General features: G+C 41.1%; 1 protein-coding gene across 3 annotated transcripts in view; it reads right to left on the bottom strand.

The window, feature by feature from the left end:
- ints8 (integrator complex subunit 8) overlaps window positions 1–19,129 on the bottom strand; it is a 111,579-nt gene that overhangs the window by 75,665 nt on the left and 16,785 nt on the right. For all 3 annotated transcript variants that reach the window (XM_078540802.1, XM_078540803.1, XM_078540804.1), the window contains exons 3-6: window positions 15,034–15,208; window positions 14,750–14,890; window positions 14,243–14,314; window positions 819–870 (exon numbers count right to left, since the gene is read on the bottom strand). In XM_078540802.1, the coding sequence (XP_078396928.1) occupies window positions 819–870; window positions 14,243–14,314; window positions 14,750–14,890; window positions 15,034–15,208 (440 nt within the window). The remainder of the gene's footprint in view (window positions 1–818; window positions 871–14,242; window positions 14,315–14,749; window positions 14,891–15,033; window positions 15,209–19,129) is intronic.

The raw sequence follows: 19,129 nt of genomic DNA, 5'->3' as shown, positions 1-19,129 counted from the left end.
TGCAGGGCTGAATGGCTGCCGCAAAACACTTCCAAACGTTTTCACACCCAACTCGCGGAAAATGCAGCAGAACAATGAAAAATTGTAGACGATTGTGTCATTAACAAGCTCAATACCATGTTAGTTAGTAATTTTAAAATGGTGGCTGGGCTAACAATTTCTGTGCCTCCTTGCCTTCCGTGATTTCGTAGACTGGCATGCTGACGTCATATTGCCGACCCAATGTCACCATGCCCTATTTTACATTTGCCGGGGGAGGGAGATTTGAGGATGTAGAATCCAGCCCCTTGCATATATACTATTCATCACATCGAAAACCATGTGATCTCCTGGAAGAGATTAAAAAAAGGATGAAAATCCCAAGCCAAATTGGGGCAGGGGGGTGGGGAATATTTGGGAAAATTCCTCTCCAAACAATCAATGTGAATGAAACTACTCCAGGGGTTCACTAGGCCCCGAATTCCCTGAAGCAACCATCTCTTGTAAGAAGATAAAGGGTCACTCCCACAATGCAGTCCAAGATTGATTCAACAACCTAGAATACAAATCAAGAAGTTTAGCTGGGTAATGACAGCCTTGGGTTTTACAAGCATGTAGAGTAGACCAGAGGAGGAGAACTGAAATGTCCATCTTTCCTATTCTCAAATACTTCGAAACACAAGAAGCTACAGCATTGACGTTGTCTTCCCAAATTTAATTTTCTTCACCTTTTGATTGAAATGCTATCCCATGAAAGAATTAAAAACTTTAAGAAAATTTTAATATTGGCTTAATAGTATTTTTTCAAAACAATAAAGTAGCACAGTTGTGAATCTTACCACTTTTAATATGTTATCTGTCAATTCTTTTTCTTGCTGCATTTGATTCATTCTGTGCACAAGAGCAGAAAACAATTTATTTAATAAAACACCAAATACTGGCAGACAAAGAAATCATGAATAGGAAAAAAAGCAAGGATGAACTTGAATTGACACAGTGTCTATCACGGCCTCGGTATCAAAAAATCAGCTGATTGAGGGGAGAATTTGGACCAGGGTGCTGAGCAAAAACTGTTTTCTTCGAATAGTGCCATTGGATCCTTTATAGCTTCAAGATAGAACCACAGAAAAGTTACAGTGCAGAAAGGCCATTCAGCCAATCATGTCTGTACCAGCAAGAAAAAGATGAAAAAGAAACTAGCTGCTCATTTTAATCCCACTTTCCAGCACCTGGTCCTTAGCCTTGCAGGTTACAGCTCTTCAGGTGCAGATCCAGGTACCTTTTAAATGAGTTAAGCGTTTCAGCCTCAACCACTGATTTAGGCAGTGAATTCCTGACACCCTCCACCATCTGGGTGAAAAAGTTTTTCCTCATGTCCCCTTTAATCCTTCTACCAATCACCTTACAATCTATGTCCCCTGGTAATTGATCCCTCAGCTAGGGGAAACAAGTCATTACTGTCTACCTTATTTAGGCCCATCAATTTTGTACACCTCAATTAGGTCACCCCTCAGCCTCCTCTGTTCTAAGGAACACACCCTAGCCTATCCAATCTTTCCTCATAGCTGCAATTTTCAAGTCCTGGCAGCATTCTTGTAAAGCTTCTCTGTACTCTCACCAGAGCAATTATGTCCTTCCTGTAATGTGGTGACCAGAACTGTACAAAAAATTCCAGCTGTGACCTAACTGACCAGAGCTGTACAAAAAATTCCAGCTGTGGTCTAACCAGTGTTTTATACAGTTCCATCATTACATCCCTGCATTTGTATTCAATGTCTCGTCCAATAATGGAAAGCATTCCATATGCTATCTTTACCACCTTATTAACCTATCCTGCCAAATTCAAGGACCTGTGGACATGCACTCCAAGGTGTCTCACTTCCTCAACCCCTCTCAATATCCTCCTGTTTATTGAGTATTCCCTTGCTTTGTTTGCCCTCCCCAAACGCATTAGCTCACACTTTTCCGGATTGAATTCCATTTGCCACTTTTCTGCCCACTCAACCATTGATATCATTCTGGAGACACCATGTATTCTCTTCACTATCAACTGCATGGCCAATTTTTGGGTCATTTTCAATTTTCCCGATCATGCCTCCCACATTTATGTCCAAATCATTAATATATGCAACAAACAGCAAGGGGCCCCAAAACTGAGCCCTGTGGAACACCATTTGAAACCATTCTCTAATTGCAAAAACATCCATCGACCATTCCCCTTTGTTTCCTGTCACTGAGCCAATTTTGGATCCAACTTGCCATGGGATCTCACTTTTCTGACCAGTCTGCCATGTGGGGCCTTGTCAAATGCCTTACTAAAATCCATGTAGGGAACATCCACTGCACTGCCCTCATCAATCCTCCTTGTTACTTCCTCAAAAAACCCCCAATTAAGTTAGTGAGACACAATCTTCCCCTAACAAAACTATGCTGACTGTCCCTGATCAACCTAAGTAACAATTTCTCCTGTCTCTCAGAAGTGATTCCAATAATTTCCCCACTATTAAAGTCAGACTGACCGGTTTATAATTTTCTGGCTTATCCCTTGCACCCTTTTTAAATAATGGTACAACATTTTCAGACCTTCAATCTTCTGGTACCTCGCGTGCATCTAGTGAGGATTGGAAAATGATCCTCAGAGCATCTGCTTCTTTTAACAGCCTGGGATACAATCCATCAGCCCTGGTGACTTATCCACCTGAGCAGTTTAACTTTTCATTTAAAGATTAGCACATCTACCAATGCAGTTAGTCTAGATTATATGCATTAAGTGATCTCTGTAGACTGCACAACAAAAACTACAATGCAGAATTCATGAATTTTGAAGTTGTCAAAGAAATAGTAATGGTGGATATCAGGAGGACATTCCCCCTCATGGGAGAGGCTAAAACTTGGTGACACAGATTAAGAATAAGAGGTCTCCCTAGTAAGATGGCATATAAGGAGAATTTTTTTCTCAGAGGCTCACTAGTCTGTGGAATTCTCTTCCCCAGAAAGCAGTGGAGGCTGGGTCATTCAATTCATTCAAGGCTGAGTTAGATAGATTTTTAGTAGACAAGGGAAGCAAGGGATATGGTGGACAGACAGGAAAGTGGAGTTGAGACCACAACCAGATCTGCCATTTGATGAGATCATGGCTGAACAGGCTCGAAGGGCTAAATGGCCTACTCCTGCTCCAAAGTCCGATTAGTTGAAATGGAAATATTTACATTGCGCAATTAGGCATGTTCTTTTGAAATTGTAGGTGAAGGCACATTTTAAAGGTTTAGTACAGGGAGGTTCAGTGTGTCTTATCTAATACACAACTGTGGTTGCATGATGCTGACACTGTGGCTTGGGGTTTCTACAACTAGCGCAACAACTTGCAGAATTTTATGTGCAAATTATATTCAGCATCGAGTTTCTGCAATCTTTTGCGCTAGTTTAAAAATCATCTCACTAGAAGAGCCTTACAGTCAGCATGGGGGAATTAGCTTAAATGGTAGAGTGCTTGTTTGCTTTGCATGCGAGAGGTTGTGGGATCGATGCCCACACTCTCCACTTTGGTTTGGGAAGGCAATGGTGTAGTGGTATTGTTGCTGGACAATAATGCTCTGGGGACCCGGGTTCGAATCCCACCATGGCAGAGGGTGGAATTTGAATTCAATAAAAATCTGGAATTAAAAGTCTAATGACGAACATGAAACCATTGTCGATTGTTGGTTCACTAATATCCTTTAGGGAAGGAAACGTCCTCCTGATATCCACCATTTCTTTGACAACTTCAAAATTCATGAATTCTGCATTGTAGCTGGACTGGCCCACAGCAATGTGGTTGACTCTTAAATACCCTCTGAACAAGGGCAATTGGGGATGCTGGCCTAGCCAGCGACATCCCATGAATGAATTTTAAAAAAATACCCTCAAATCGAATTAATCACCATGGCAAGTTTCTGCTAACTGATCTTTGAGGGTCTAAAAATTAAGCTCATTTTTTTTTTTAGGTGCAAGGACATAAAATAGGCATATTTTAAAACTTTGGAATATAATCTGCAATTTACTAGGAAACTGACTACTGTACACCAGTATAACTTTTTCTGTATAGTTTTTTTGAAACATTTGAGTTATTTAAAATCAAGTTGGCCCACAGGTAGTGGTGAATTAAACACCAATTAAAATGATAAACCCATTTTCAGTTGCACCAAATTAAACTCTCAAACATATCAAGGAATTATTTTAAAGCAAAAAAAATCTTTTAAAAAAAATAAGTTCTAAACCGCTGTACAACATGCTGGTTCATGGCAGATTTTATGTTCAGTGGTATGCAAATGAGTTTGAATGGGCTTTCAGGGCAAAAAAAAAACCTCTCAAAACTAGCAACTTTGGGCACAATTTGCACCTGGATCACCAACTGCAGCCAAAGCAGAACATTCATGTATGGGCTGATAAATGGCAAGTTACATTCACGCCACACAGGTGCTGGGAAATGACCATCGCCAACAAAAGAGAATCCAACCATCTCCCTTGACATTCAGTGGCATTACCGTCATTGAATCCCCCACTAACAACATCCTGGGGGGTACTATTGGCCAGAAACCGACTGTGCTAGCCATATAAATACTGTGGCTACAAGAGCAAGTCAGAGGCTGGGAATTCTGAAGTAACTCAGCTCCTGACTCCCCAAAACCTGTCCACAATCTACAAGGCACAAGCCAGGAGTGTGATGGAATACCCTCCACTTGCCTGGATGAGTCCAGCTCCAACACTCAAGAAACTTGACACCATCCAGGGCAAAGCAGCCCATTTGATTGGCACCCCATCCAACACCATCAATATTCACTCCCTCCACCATCAACGCACAGTGATAGCAGCAACTCATCAAGGCTCATTTGATAGCACCTTCCCAATCCGCGACCTCTACCAACTAGAAGGGCACACTACTACCTGCAAGTTCTCTTCCAAGTCTCACACCATCCTAACTATATCATCATTTCTTAATCCCGGAAATCCCCTGACAACTTGATGGGTGCACCTACACCACAAAGGCTGCAGCATCACATTCAAAAAGCTCACCATCACATTCTAAAGGGTAAGTAGGGATGGGTAATAAATGCTGGCCTAGCAAGTGATGCCCACATCCTGGGAAAGAATTTTAAAAAAGGCTGCAGAAAGCTCAAGAAGGATGACAAGGGACAGTATCCTATGATTACAGGAGATTACACAGAATCTACAGCACAGAAACAGGCCATTTTGTCCAACTGGCCAATGCCAGCATTTATACTCTACACAAGCCTCCTCCTACAATTACCTTTTCCCATCCTGTCCCCATATCTTTCAGTTTCTTTCTCCATCATGCAGGAAGTCTTCTGTGGCTTTGACTAGAGTTATTTTAACGCTGTGACTAGTGCAGAAACCCAACTGTAGAGATTTAAATGTATTTCAATAAAGGTGGGCATAAATTTGTAAGGTGACAACATGTTCATGGGCTCGAGAGGAAAGCAAGGCGGAGTGGTAGTTTGCACTGATACAGGGATAGATTGTGATTTGTGAAGTGGGCCTAATGACTATGTTTTTGAAAGGAAGGGGGACTATACCTGGTGAGGCAGAACTATTTACAACTTTAATTAGTGGGAGGGTGGGGGTTGGAACTCTCACTTCTTGCGAGTGTGGACAATGAAATGTATTTTCTCCTTTTTAAGCTTGATACAAACAGTTTCATTTATTGAGACATAAATGATAAAAATGCTTGTGTTATTTAAACACAAGTAGAAGATAAGCATGTCAAAAATTACTTTGGGGACCAATGCCAAAATTACATTTGGATCCCAGTCACTATTTTGAAGAGATGAAATGCATAACCATGAACAATTTTATTATTCCAAGAAATTTATTAGGGTAATTGCAATGATATGAACATTTAAAAATTGGCTGTGTTCATTGCCACATAATGATGAAATGATTCTACACAGATTGCAACTTACAATGCAATCATCAGGGTAACCACAATGAGAGGATATATTCCCCAATTTTGAGGCAGCACCCATTACAATTTTGTGAGGTGTGGCTGCTTTTTGATTTGATTTAAGACATTGCACATTTTTCAGGTCGTGGCATATCTTAGAATGTATCCTACTTTGAGATCGCATATGTACAGATAATGGTAGAGGGTATTGCTGCTCCACATTTGTATTGATTTAAAATAGTTCATTTATGTAGTAAGTCAAATATGACAACAGCAAACTCATATGTATAGTACATTTTTGTGCAAAGTGACAAGTTCAACTGGCAGTACTGCAACTTTGTTCTTTTGGACAGGGCCTTTTCTGACGTCAGGGAAGCTCTGCACAGGCAACGATTGCGGAAACCATCTTGTTCGAATATACAGACAAGTCAGTCTATCTGTAGCCTGGAGCAAGTCAGAAGCTGTTTATCTTTACTAACAGTGTTACTTACCTCAACAATTATCACTACAACAATAACTTGCATTTACATAGTGAGTTTATATACAAAATTCCCTCAGGAACTCCGGAAACTTGCTGCCTCAGAGGGTGGTGGAAGCAGAGAGGATCAATGATTTCAAAAGGAAATTGGATGGGCACTTGAGGGAACTAAACTTGCAGGGCCGTAAGACCATAAGACGTAGGAGCAGAAGTAGGCTATTTGGCCATACAATATGCTCCACCATTCAATGAGATCATGTCTGATCTGATAATCCTCACCTTCACTTTCCAGCCTTGTCCCCATAACCCTTGATTCCCTTACTGATTAAAAATCTGTCTACCTCCACCTAGAATATACTTAATGACCCAGCTTCCACAGCCCTCTGTGGTAAAGAATTCCACAGATTAGCCACCCTCAGAGAAGAAATTCCTCCTCAGCTCTTTTTTTAAAAGGCCGACCCCTTACTCTTATGCTCTCTGGTTCTAAACTGTCCAACAAGGGGAAACAACCTCTCGGCATCTACCCTGTCAAGCCCCCGAAAAATCTTATATGTTTTAATAAGGTCGCCTCTCGTTCTTCTAAACTCCAATGAGTACAGGCCCAACCTACTCAACCTCTCATTACAAGAAAATTCCTCCATACCCGGAATCAACCTAGTGAACCTTCTCTGCACTGCCTCCAATGCCAGTGTATTTCTCCTTAGATATGGGGACCAAAGCGGTTCACAGTATTCTAGGTGTGGTCCAACTAGTGCCTTGTATAGGTTAAGTAAGACTTCCCTATTTTTATACTCCATTCTCTCTGAAATAAAGGCCAACATTCCATTTGCCTTACCTATGACCTGCTGAACTTGTATGTTAGCTTTTTGGTATTCATGCACAAGGACTCCCAAGTCCTTCTGTGCTGCAGCCTTTCTCCATTTAAATAATATTCAGCTCCTCTATTCTTCCTGCCAAAGTGCATAACTTCACGTTTTCCCACATTATATTCCATCTGCCACTTTTTTGCCCACTCACTTAACCTGTCTATATCCCTCTGTAGACCCCTTGTGTCATCCTCAACACTTGCCTTCCCACCTATTTTTGTTTCATCCACAAATTTAGCGATAGTATATTCACTTCCCTCATCTAAGTCATTAATATATATTGTAAATAATTGAGGCCCCAGCACTGATCCCTGTGGCACTCCACTAGTTACAGGTTGCCATCCCAAAAATGCCCCCCTTATCCAAACTCTATCTCTATTAGTTAGCCAAGCATCTATCCATGCTAATATGCTACCCTCAACACCATGGGCTCTTATCTTATTAAGTATGCTTACGTGCGGTACTTGACCAAACGCCTTTTGGAAATCCAAATATATGACATCTACTGGTTCCCCATTATGTATCCTGCTAGTTATCGCCTCAAAGAATTCTAATAAATTTGTCAGGCATGATTTCCTCTTCATAAATCCATGCTGACTCTGCTTGATTAGATAATGTAATTCTAAATGCTCTGCTTTACATCCTTTATAGTAGACTCTTAACGTTTTCCCAATGACAGATGTTAAGCTAACTGACCTATAGTTACCTGTTTATTGTCTCCCTCCCTTTTTGAATAAGGGTGTTACATTGGCAGTTTCCCAATCCTCTTGGACTTTTCCAGAATCTAATGATTCTTGGAAGATTACTACCAGTGCATCCAATATCTTTGTAGCTACTTCTTTTAATATCCTAGGATGCAACCCATCAGGTCCAGGGGACTTATCGGCCTTTAGCCTCATTCGTTTCCCTACTACTTTTTTCTAGTGATAGTTATTGTATTTATTTCCTCCCCGGCTTTGCCTTTTGATTATTTAGTATTGGAATGCTATTAGTGTCTTATACTGTGAAGACTGAAGCAAAGTATTTATTCAACTCCTCTGCCATCTCCTGGTTACCCAAAATTATTTTCCTCAACCACATTCTGTAAGGGGCCTATGTTCACTTTGGTCTCTCTCTTCCTTTTTATATATTTAAAAGAAGCTCTTTTGTCTGTTTTTATATTTCTGCTAGTTTACCCTCAAAGTTTACTTTCTCCCTCTATTTTTTGGTCATCTTTTGTTGGTTTTTAAAACTTTCCCAATCCTCTGGCTTACCACTAATCTTTGCCACATTGTATGTCTTTTCTTTCAATCTGATACTATCCTTAACTTCCTAGGTTAACCATGGTTGGTTTATCCCCTTCCTTGAATCCTTCTTCCTCACTGGGATACATCTTTGTTGTGAGTCATGAACTATTCTCTTAAACGTCTGCCATTGTTCGTCAACTGTTTTTTTCTGCTAAAATCCTATCCCAGTCCACTCCAGCCAACACTGCCCTCATTCCTTTGTAATTACCCTTACTTAAGTTTAGCACAGTTGTTTCTGATCCAAGTTTCTCATTCTCAAACTGAATGCTAAATTCTACTATACTATGGTCACTGTTTCCTAGGGTATCTTTTACTCGGAGATCATTTATTAAATTACACATTACCAGATCCAAACTAGCCTGATCCCTGGTTGGATCCACAACATATTGTTCTAGGAAACTGTCCCAAATACACTATGAATTGTTGCTCGTGGCTATCTCTGCCAATTTGATTTTCCCAATCTACATAAAGTCACCCAAGATTAATATACTGCTTTTTTCACATGTCCTCATTATCTCCTGATTTATTCTATCCTACTGTATAGCTACTGTTCAGGGGTCTATAGACTATTCTATATACTACTACTATAGCCTATAGGCTATGGGGATAAAGCAGGGCAATAGGATGGATTGGATTGCTCTAGAGAGAGTTGGCGTAGACTCAATTGGCTGACTGGCCTCCTTTTGTGTCATAATAACTTCATGAACCTCAGATGTAAAATAAAACAGATGCCAAACCAAAGAAGGAACTATAAGACGGGTGACCACAAGTTTGGTCAGATGTGGATCTTAAAGGGAGAGAGAGTTGTAAAGCAAAACAGAACAGAGTTCCAGCGAATGGGACCAGGCAGCTGAAAGCATAGCCACCAATGGCGGAGTAAAGAGATCAGAGTCAGATCACCAGAGAGGTCAGTAATATGGGAGCTTGGGCAGCTGGGGGAGGGGGGGGGGTGTTTATCCGAGTAAGGGAAACCCAAAAAATAAAGTGGTTGTGCATTTTGCCTCAGTTTCTGGTAAACTGCTAAGTGCAGAGTTAATCAAGACAGATTCGTAAAGGGAGGTCATTCTTGACCAACCATATAGCATTACTTGAGGAGACAGCAGAAATTATAGATAAAGAAAAAGCAGTGAATGTGATTTATATCAGTTTTGAGATAGTTTATTATGCCATCATCTTCTATCATCTGTGCTGTGTCCAGATCCTTAGGAATGTGCTTACACAGTTGCACTCCTACCTATTCAAATACAGGTAATGCATCTCCAGAAATGGCTTCTCTTCCCACATCCTCATCTTCACCTCCAGATTTGCTCAAGGATCTATGCAACCCTACAGTGGCTTCATCTCTAATGCATTAAATCTAAATCTCCATCCTTGTCTTCAAACCTCCCTTCATCTTCATCCACCTTCTCTCAATAACCTTTTTTGAGGCTTATATCCCCATCTACACCTTTTCATCTTCTGATTCTACAGTTTTCTAAAATAACTCATTATCCCATCAATGGTGATGTTACCTTAGTGCCTCTCTCTGGAATTTATCCCTCCATATCCTTCCACCTCTCCTTTTACATTTTTGAAAAAAAATCCAGCTTTTGAACAAGCTTCAAACCACCTAACCTCTCCTTACATGACATGGCTTATCTACTTCAATTCCCTGCACCCCCGGTAAAACCAAATGACAATGTACCATTCAAAAGATTTATGCAAAAATAAATCCATGTGGTTTTCAGCAGAGTATAGTATGTAGATAGGGACATGTTTGGAGGACAGTTAGCAAAAAAAATAGAATTGATGCTTCTTGGCTGGAAAATAAAATGTGATGAAGGGTGCTCCATAGGAACTTGTGTTAGCATCATTCTTATTTATCATATTTTATTTATCTGGTGATTTTGATGAAGGTTGGGAAAAAATTGTGTGGATCATAAATAGGCCATCAGAATGTACAGACAGGTGCAGCTGCACTCATTGCAGAAGAATATATTTAATAAGGTAGAATAGGGAAGGGAACTGCACCTTAAATGGCAAGATTTTTAAAAGATATAAAGGAATCAGGGCGAACCCTGGGAAAAGGGCAGCAGTATTGAGTCGGATACCCCAGGGCTCAGTACTGAGACCAAAATGATTTCTCATTTGCATTAACTGACCAGGATTCAGACACTCAATGCAAAGTGGTCAAATTTGCAGATGATACAAACCAGGAGGGATAATGGAAGACGGAGATCAGAAATTTAGAATCGGTTGAGCAAAATATGCAAATGGATAGCACAACAGCAAATAAAACTTAATGCAGACAAGCGCAAAGGCTACATGAGGAAAAGTCAACGATATGCACACTCCATAAACAGGGGTAAAATAGCTATAAATTAAGTTGAGAGAGACCTGGGAGCCTTTGGTGGCTCAATGTTAAATATGACCAAGCAATACAGAGCAGCAATCAACATGTGTTGAATTGCCTAGCAGTAGAGTGTAAATCAAATTCAATTGAGATCACGATTAAACTGTATAGTGCTTTGGTTGGCTACACACTTGAATACAGCAACTACCTCTGGTTGCCAAGAGATGAGAGAGACATTCAAATCCTGGGGTACAGGGCTAATTTTCAGTGTCAGGGTTAAGAACTAAGAGGAACAACTGGTTAGACTAGGATTTCTCAGATTAAAATGGAGACACCTGAGGGATAATCTTAAACGCATACAAGATTGTTGAGGCTGCAGGAAACAGCGACTCCAAGTATTATTTTAAACTGTGGGAATCTATGTAGAGGACACATGTTCAAACCAGTAAAAGGTAATTTTAGAACCGGTAACAGAAATTCATCTACACACAGAGTGGAATAAACTTTTAAAGTTGTGGAGGGAAAAACACTGGGATTAATTGCTTACTACATTGTGCCGGGGCGGGGTAAGATTAGGATCTCTTGATGAGTGAATTGTGAAGAAACAATTAGCCTCTCATAATTAAGCTATAAACATGCTGTAAATCAATGTTCACATGAAACTAACAACTGAAACACAGGTTGATGAAGCCAAAGAAAAACAAAGCAAAAAGGAATTCTAGCAGTGCGAAAAAGCAACAAAGTAACACTGCACCAAGACAAGTGAAAGTTGGAGTACAGTGTATGGTTTTGGAAACTCATTAATAGTATCTCTCTATGCATTAGATACAACCCATTAGTACAAGCAAGGCGAAGTACAAATCAGTAACTTTGAGGACCATCACTAAATGGGTTTTCCGAGTTCCCATAGGAAGGTTGTTAGAATAGTGATTAATTTTTTGCACTTTGTTAATCTTGAACTCTGCAGTTTGAACATTTACTACTTCTAACACCCTGAATCTGAGAGATTTAATTTGCCATAGAGATAACGCAGCGATGGTGGTAAAGGGCAAACAACTGTGCACATATGGTTGTTTGTGCTAAACTATAGCTTAATTTCATACTAGCAGATCTCTGATGACTGGGGAACACTCAGTACTCCCCAAAAAGGAAAGGTCACAATAAAAACAGAAAATGCTGCAAATACTCAGCAGGGTCTGTGGCATCTGTAGGAGAGAAACTGAGTTAACGATTCGAGTCAATGACCTTTCATCAGAACTGAAATGTCATCGAGCTGAAACGTTAACTCTGTTTCTCACTCCACAGATATCGCAGACCCTGCTGAGTACTTGTAGCATTTTCTGTTTTTATTTCAGATTTCCAACATTTATAGTACTTTGTTTTATAGTGTCAGCCATGTCAGTTGGTAACACACTCACATCTGAGTCACAAGATTCCGGTTCAAGTTCCACGACAGGAACTGAGCTCAAAAATCACTGACACTTCAGTGAATGCTGCACTTTCAGATAAGGCATTAAACCAAAGCCCTGTCTTCCCTCTCAGGTAGAAGTAAACGATCCCATGGCATTATTTAGAAGAGCAGGGGAGTTATCCCTAGTGCCCTGACAATCAACATCACAAAAAATCAACATCACAAAAACAGATCTCTGGTTACCACACTGCTGTTTGCGGGATCGTGCTATGCACAAATTGCCAGCTGCATTTCCTATATTGCAGCAGTGACTACATTTCAAAAGTACTTCAAAGTGGTAAAGCATTTTAAGACATCCAATGGTCATGAAAAATGCATATATAAATGCATGTCTTTTTTTAAATTAAGGAAAAGCTGCCCAGTGCTGGTGGATCAAGCACAAAGCTTACCCGTGGCTAAACAAAACGGTGGTTGATACCACCAGAGTTTATATCTGTTTGCCAGAGATTGTTGCTGCCTCGTTTACTTCACATCACTGCAGAGTAAAATGGGCATTAGTCTAACCACATTAACCTTGAGATATAGTTAAATGGTACTTACTCCTAACTTTTACAAAAGGCCTCATTGCTCCAATAGAGGAAAGTCGTACACAACCTGTACAAAATCTTATATCTAGGTCATCAACTCTGGATCCAAGTAAAACAATTCAGAATATTTTGTTTAATGATTAGAGAATAGGAACAAACTGATTTGGGTGTCCAGATGTAAAAACTTTTTGTGCCTGTGCACTGATTTTAATGGTTTTCAAAATGGCTAATGGAATGTAAGCCTCTATCTCAAGAGGGGACATCTTATAAAAAGGGGAGGAACAATGGGTACAATCCTAAAATTAGTGCCAAGTAATTTCGGAATAAAATCAGGAAGCAATTTTCCACACTAAGGATTGCGGTTATTATGGATTCTGGGTCAATTGGAATTTTCACAATTGAGGTCAAGTAAAGGTCATCAAGGAATAATGGAATAAAGATGAATAAATGGATTTGAGGCAGAGATCAGCCATGATCTAACTGAATGGTGGAGCAGGCTCAAAGGGCTTAATGACCTACTCCTGTTCCTTTGTTCCTGAAACTGAATTGGACTAACCATATAAATACTGTGGATACAAGAGCACGTCAGAGGCTAGGAATCCTGCGGCAAGTAACTCACCTCCTGACTCCCCAGAGCCTGTCCACCATCTATAAGGCACAAGTCAGGAGTGTGATGGAATACTCTCCACTTGCCTGGATGAGTGCAGTTCCAACAACACCCAAGAAGCTTGACACCATCTAGGTCAAAGCAGCCTGTTTGATTGGAACCCTAACCACAAGCATTCATTCCTTCCACCACCAATGCACAGTGGCAGCAGTGTGTACCATCTACAAGATGCACTGCAGCAACTCACCAAGGCTCCTTAAGCAGCACCTTCCAAGCCCACTTCAACAAACATCTAGTAGGGCGAGGGCAGCAGACAAATGGCAACACCTCCACCTGGAAGCTCCCCTCCAAGCCGCTCACCATCTTAACTTGGAAATATATTGCCATTCCTTCACTGTCGCTGGGTCAAAATCATGAACTCCCTCCTCAACAGCACTGTGGGTGTACCTACACCACATGGACTGCAGTGGTTCAAGGCAGCAGCTCACCACCACCTTCTCAAGAGCAATTAGGGATAGGCAATAAACGCTGGCCTAGCCAGTGACACCCATCTCATGAATGAATAAAAAGAAATGTTACAACCGATCTAAAATGTGAGGCCAGACTGTGCTGAGCCACAATGCCTTCTGTAGTCGATGACCCTACATGGTCTCTAAGCTACTTGAGAGTACTGAAGAGTAGCTACTGTGCATTATACTCCAGCAAGAGAAGTGCGGGAAAGTCTGCTCTAAACCTGTTCATAGCATTGAACTCACATGTTTAATTGTGGAGGACCAGGTTTTAACTGTTTCACTGGAAAGCTGCTCTGGACAGTTGTTCTAACCGCCCTGTTCAAAGAAAAAAAGGATCCGTCAGAATGAGAGTCAGGAAATTAGACATATAAAATTAGTACATATAAAACAGTCACCTGTGTAGCAAACTAAAAAAAAAATCAAGAAATAGAATTTGTTAATATTTAATCTTATTGCATCACAGCAGTTCAGATAGCTGGTAAATATTTTTATCTATTACTTTCCAGAAAAAAGTTCACACTTCTTTGTCCTCCTTGATGAAGGCATTATGAATTCCATTTCTTCACAAAATGTGCAAGTAACATCTAGCAGCAGAAAACTGAATTTATAGCTATTTGCCTCTTCCCACATTATTTTAAGACTGTGAACTGCATAAAAGCGTTACAATGTGATCACAAGTGCTGCACAGTTTATGACAAAAATATATAATATCACAAAGTATTAATTACTATACGAGACATTTGATCTTACCATCTATTGTACACCAGTATGGCCATGGTTGTTGTTGGAGGCAGGCTGCACAGGTCAAGATCAACATGCTTTACACCAGGGGGAACCTTGCTGACACACAGCAGCTCATTCAGAAGCATGTTCAGCACTGGCACAGTCAAACTGGTGAAAGATAATTGTACTACTAATAAATTCCATGGGTAATAACATTGACTTCTATAAAGGTGAACAATGCTTCAAGGCCGTTTTAGTTCAAAAAGTAATTTAGATATTTAACCAGTAGGGCTCACAATTTTCAAAATTACCTTTTCTCCAACAACTCTAAATCCCACTTCAAATGTGCAGCTACCTTGAGAGCAAGGAGCTTTAATGTGCGGTTCCTTTTGTTGTCAGTCGGTGGATGCACTTGGTTCTGCTCATTTACAGAGGGTTTGGAGGCCTGCTCCAAAAATTGGTTGATCAGCTGAATTGGCGATGGATCTATTTTAGCAAAAATAACATTGCCTTGTAAAGCTTAGAAATAATATAATGATTGACATATTAAAAATATTTTGAAGGTTAAAAATTAATGAACATATTATAATATCTTTTTGGAGATTTTCTTATATTTAAAGGAGGATGCTGCCCAACAGATAACTTACACGTTTAGAGCTTCCAATTACAACCTTGCACTTTGCTCTGAAAGCACTGGAGAAAATTTCACAGGGGTTCATTAAAAATGTCCACAATTTCATTAATTGTAACCACGAGCATATATTCAAATCAAATTATTTTTAGCTACCATTACTCTGTAAAATACTCAACTGAAACTTTTATTTTACCCACACAGAACAACCAAACTTTTCATGAGCTGCTCCCTGGTTTCCTAGCAAGGGAAGCGAGTCTCCATCCGGTATTGCCACAACACAAATTAAAAGCTGCACACAGCATGATCAGTTTGATGGCTATGTGCTAGTGCTTCAATGCCTTGGACATTATGTTTGTGTTTGTACCTTACAACACATTATATACACAATCTCTTTCAGACCCCAAGGAGGGAGAGAAAAATGCAAGTCATTGCCAGATGATCTCACACACTACTTGGTTGTCAGCAAAAGAACATTGCAGGCCTAAGATTAAGTCACACTCTATCCATCAGCAGGAGAGGAGAAAAATTAAAATAAGGCACAAGCAGTAAATCAACATTTTCCACACAAAAAATGCTGACAAAAATATAGATAAACACTGAGCTTTTCTGTTTTACAAATCAAAAGACCTACAATTTTAAGAGATCTAGGAACCAAACTGCGACCTGAAACTCCAAGGATAGTAGAAGGTAAGGCTATATCAAAAGCTGTTCCAATCTGAGCACTGATCTGGCAGGAATGGTTCGGAGAGATGAATGTGTATATCATTATCATGTTCCTTATCTTGTTCCTTTTAACTCACAAAGGGGTAAAATTCAAATTTGGCTGATGGAAGCACAAAATAGGCGCATCAGATTGGCTGCCTGTTTTACATCATGTCTGACCTTCTTCAGCTGACTTCAACGGAAAGATCTGCTGGGGTCTATAACAAGCATCTGCCCAACAGAGCCGTTTGCGTCCCTGCCAAAATTGACTTTCACTTCCCAAAAACGTATTTCAGTCAGCAAGATCCTTGAAAGATCTTTAGATTTGGCACACAAATCACAATGAAACAGAATACACTTAGCAAAAATCACTAGATGTGCAAAATTTGAAGCCCACTGCAGCCGTGTACTGAAACGACTTTAATCTGAACAAAATAAACCACTGTTCTGAGGGGACAAACACCTACTGAATGCGAAAACTTCTTCAGTCAAGTCAAGGTGAGGACCACTTAGAACTTTCAATTGGAACTGCCTAATCCTTGAGCCTTCCTCTCGGAGCATCAACTATGGCATTGCTGAAGCTGTCAGCAAAGTACTGATGCCTAGCCTGTGAGCAGGGGTTTTATGTAATATATGTGGGAGAAAAGTACATCAGTTCAGAGTGTAGAGCTATAATAAGGAGATTAAGATAAGGTGACTATTCTAATACAATGATCTTAAAAAAAAAGCATGTGAAATTTATTTTATGTTAAACGTAAAGCTCAAGTGTAAAAACAGCAGCCAGAGAATGCACAGGTCGCTGTGTAGAACGGTGATATATTGATGACCAGTGACAATTAGTCAGGGCATGCTTCATGATGCTTTCACGAAGGAAGAAATAGAAGAACTTCTTTATTTCTTCCTTCACAAAAACTTCATGCAGCATAAATAGCACAGTGCTAAATTCAACTGCTGAGATTGCACCTTCGGAGCTCTATATACAAACGAGAAACATAACTGAAAGGTGACATAAAGGGTAGCATTATTGATCAACCAAATTTGTAAACCTCTTACACAAAAAAAAACACCCTCAGCCTTACTGTCCTTGCATACGATCCACTTCCAATCTTCCTTTCCTCTCCGAGCTCCTTGACCAAGCTATAAGCTCTCAAATCTGTGCCTATCTTTCCCCGTGAACCTTCCAATTAGGTTTCAGAGTTCAGAGTCAGGACAGAGTATCTCAAACAATTATTTATCTTAAACAAAAACAGAATTACATGGAAAAACTCAGCAGGTCTGGCAGCATCAGCGGAGAAGAAATCAGTTAACGTTTCGAGCCTTCATGGCCCTTCGGCAGAACTGAAGCATAGTTAGGAGAAGGGATAAATATAAACTGGTTTAAGGTGGGGGGGGGGGGAAGAGAGAAGTTGAGGGTGTGGTGATTGTGGAGATAAGCAGTGATAGGAGCAGATAATCAAAAGATGTCACAGACAAAAGGATCAAAGAGGTGTTGAAGGTGGTGATATTTGTCTAAGAAAAGTGCTAATTAAGAATGGAAGACAGGATACTCAAAGTACAGCTCTAGTGGGGGTGGGGTGGAAAGACTAACAAGGTTTAGGTTTAGATTTAAAAATAATGGAAATAGGTGGGGAAAGAAGAATCTATATAAATTATTGAAAGAAAAAGTGGGGGGGGGGGGAAGAAACGGGGTGGGGATGGGGGGAGGGGGAGTTTAAGATCTAAAGTTGTTGAATTCTATATTCAGCCCGGAAGGCTGTAAAGTGCCTAGTCGGAAGATGAGGTGCTGTTCCTCCAGTTTACGTTGGGCTTCACTGGAACAATGCAGCAAGCCAAGGACAGACATGTGGGCAAGAGAACAGGGTGGCGTGTTAAAATGGCAAGCGACAGGGAGGTTTGGGTCTTTCTTGCGGACAGACCGCAGGTGTTCCGCAAAACGGTCGCCCAGTTTGCGTTTGGTCTCTCCAATGTAGAGGAGACCGCATTGGGAGCAACGAATGCAGTAGACTAAGTTAGGGGAAATGCAAGTGAAATGCTGCTTCACTTGAAAGGAGTGTTTGGGCCCTTGGACGGTGAGGAGAGAGGAAGTGAAGGGGCAGGTGTTGCATCTTCTGCGTGGGCATGGGGAGGTGCCCTAAGTGGGGGTTGAGGAGTAGGGGGTGATGGAGGAGTGGACCAGGGTGTCCCGGAGGGAACGATCCCTACGGAATGCCGTCAGGGGGGGTGAAGGGAAGATGTGTTTGGTGGTGGCATCATGCTGGAGTTGGCGGAAATGGCGGAGGATGATCCTTTGAATGCGGAGGCTGGTGGGGTGATAAGTGAGGACAAGGGGGACCCTATCATGTTTCTGGGAAGGAGGAGAAGGCGTGAGGGAGGATGCGCGGGATATGGGCCGGACACGGTTGAGGGCCCTGTCAACGACCGTGGATGGAAAACCTCGGTTAAGGAAGGAGGAGGACGTGTCAGAGGAGCTGTTTTTGAAGGTAGCGTCATCAGAACAGATGCGACGGAGGCGAAGGAACTGAGAGAATGGGATGGAGTCTTTACAGGAAGCGGGGTGTGAGGAGCTGTAGTCGAGGTAGCTGTGGGAGTCGGTAGGCTTGTAATGGATATTGGTGGACAGTCTATCATCAGAAATTGAGACAGAGAGGTCAAGGAAGGGAAGAGAAGATGTCAGAGATGGACCATGTGAAAATGATGGAGGGGTGGAGATTGGAAGCAAAATTAATAAATTTTTCCAGGTCCAGACGAGAGCATGAAGCAGCACCGAAGTAATCATCGATGTACCGGAGAAAGAGTTGTGGGAGGGGGCCGGAGTAGGACTGTAACAAGGAATGTTCCACATACCCCATAAAGAGACAGGCATAGCTGGGGCCCATGCGGGTACCCATAGCCACACCTTTTATTTGGAGGAAGTGAGAGGAGTTAAAGGTGAAATTGTTCAGTGTGAGAACAAGTTCAGCCAGACGGAGGAGAGTAGTGGTGGATGGGGATTGTTGGGGCCTCTGTTCAAGGAAGAAGCTAAGGGCCCTCAGACCATCCTGGTGGGGGATGGAGGTGTAGAGGGATTGGAC

This window comes from Cetorhinus maximus, chromosome 4 (assembly GCF_964194155.1).
Source record: "Cetorhinus maximus chromosome 4, sCetMax3.hap1.1, whole genome shotgun sequence".
NCBI lineage: Eukaryota > Metazoa > Chordata > Chondrichthyes > Lamniformes > Cetorhinidae > Cetorhinus > Cetorhinus maximus.
This window is presented reverse-complemented; position numbering and strand designations above follow the sequence as displayed.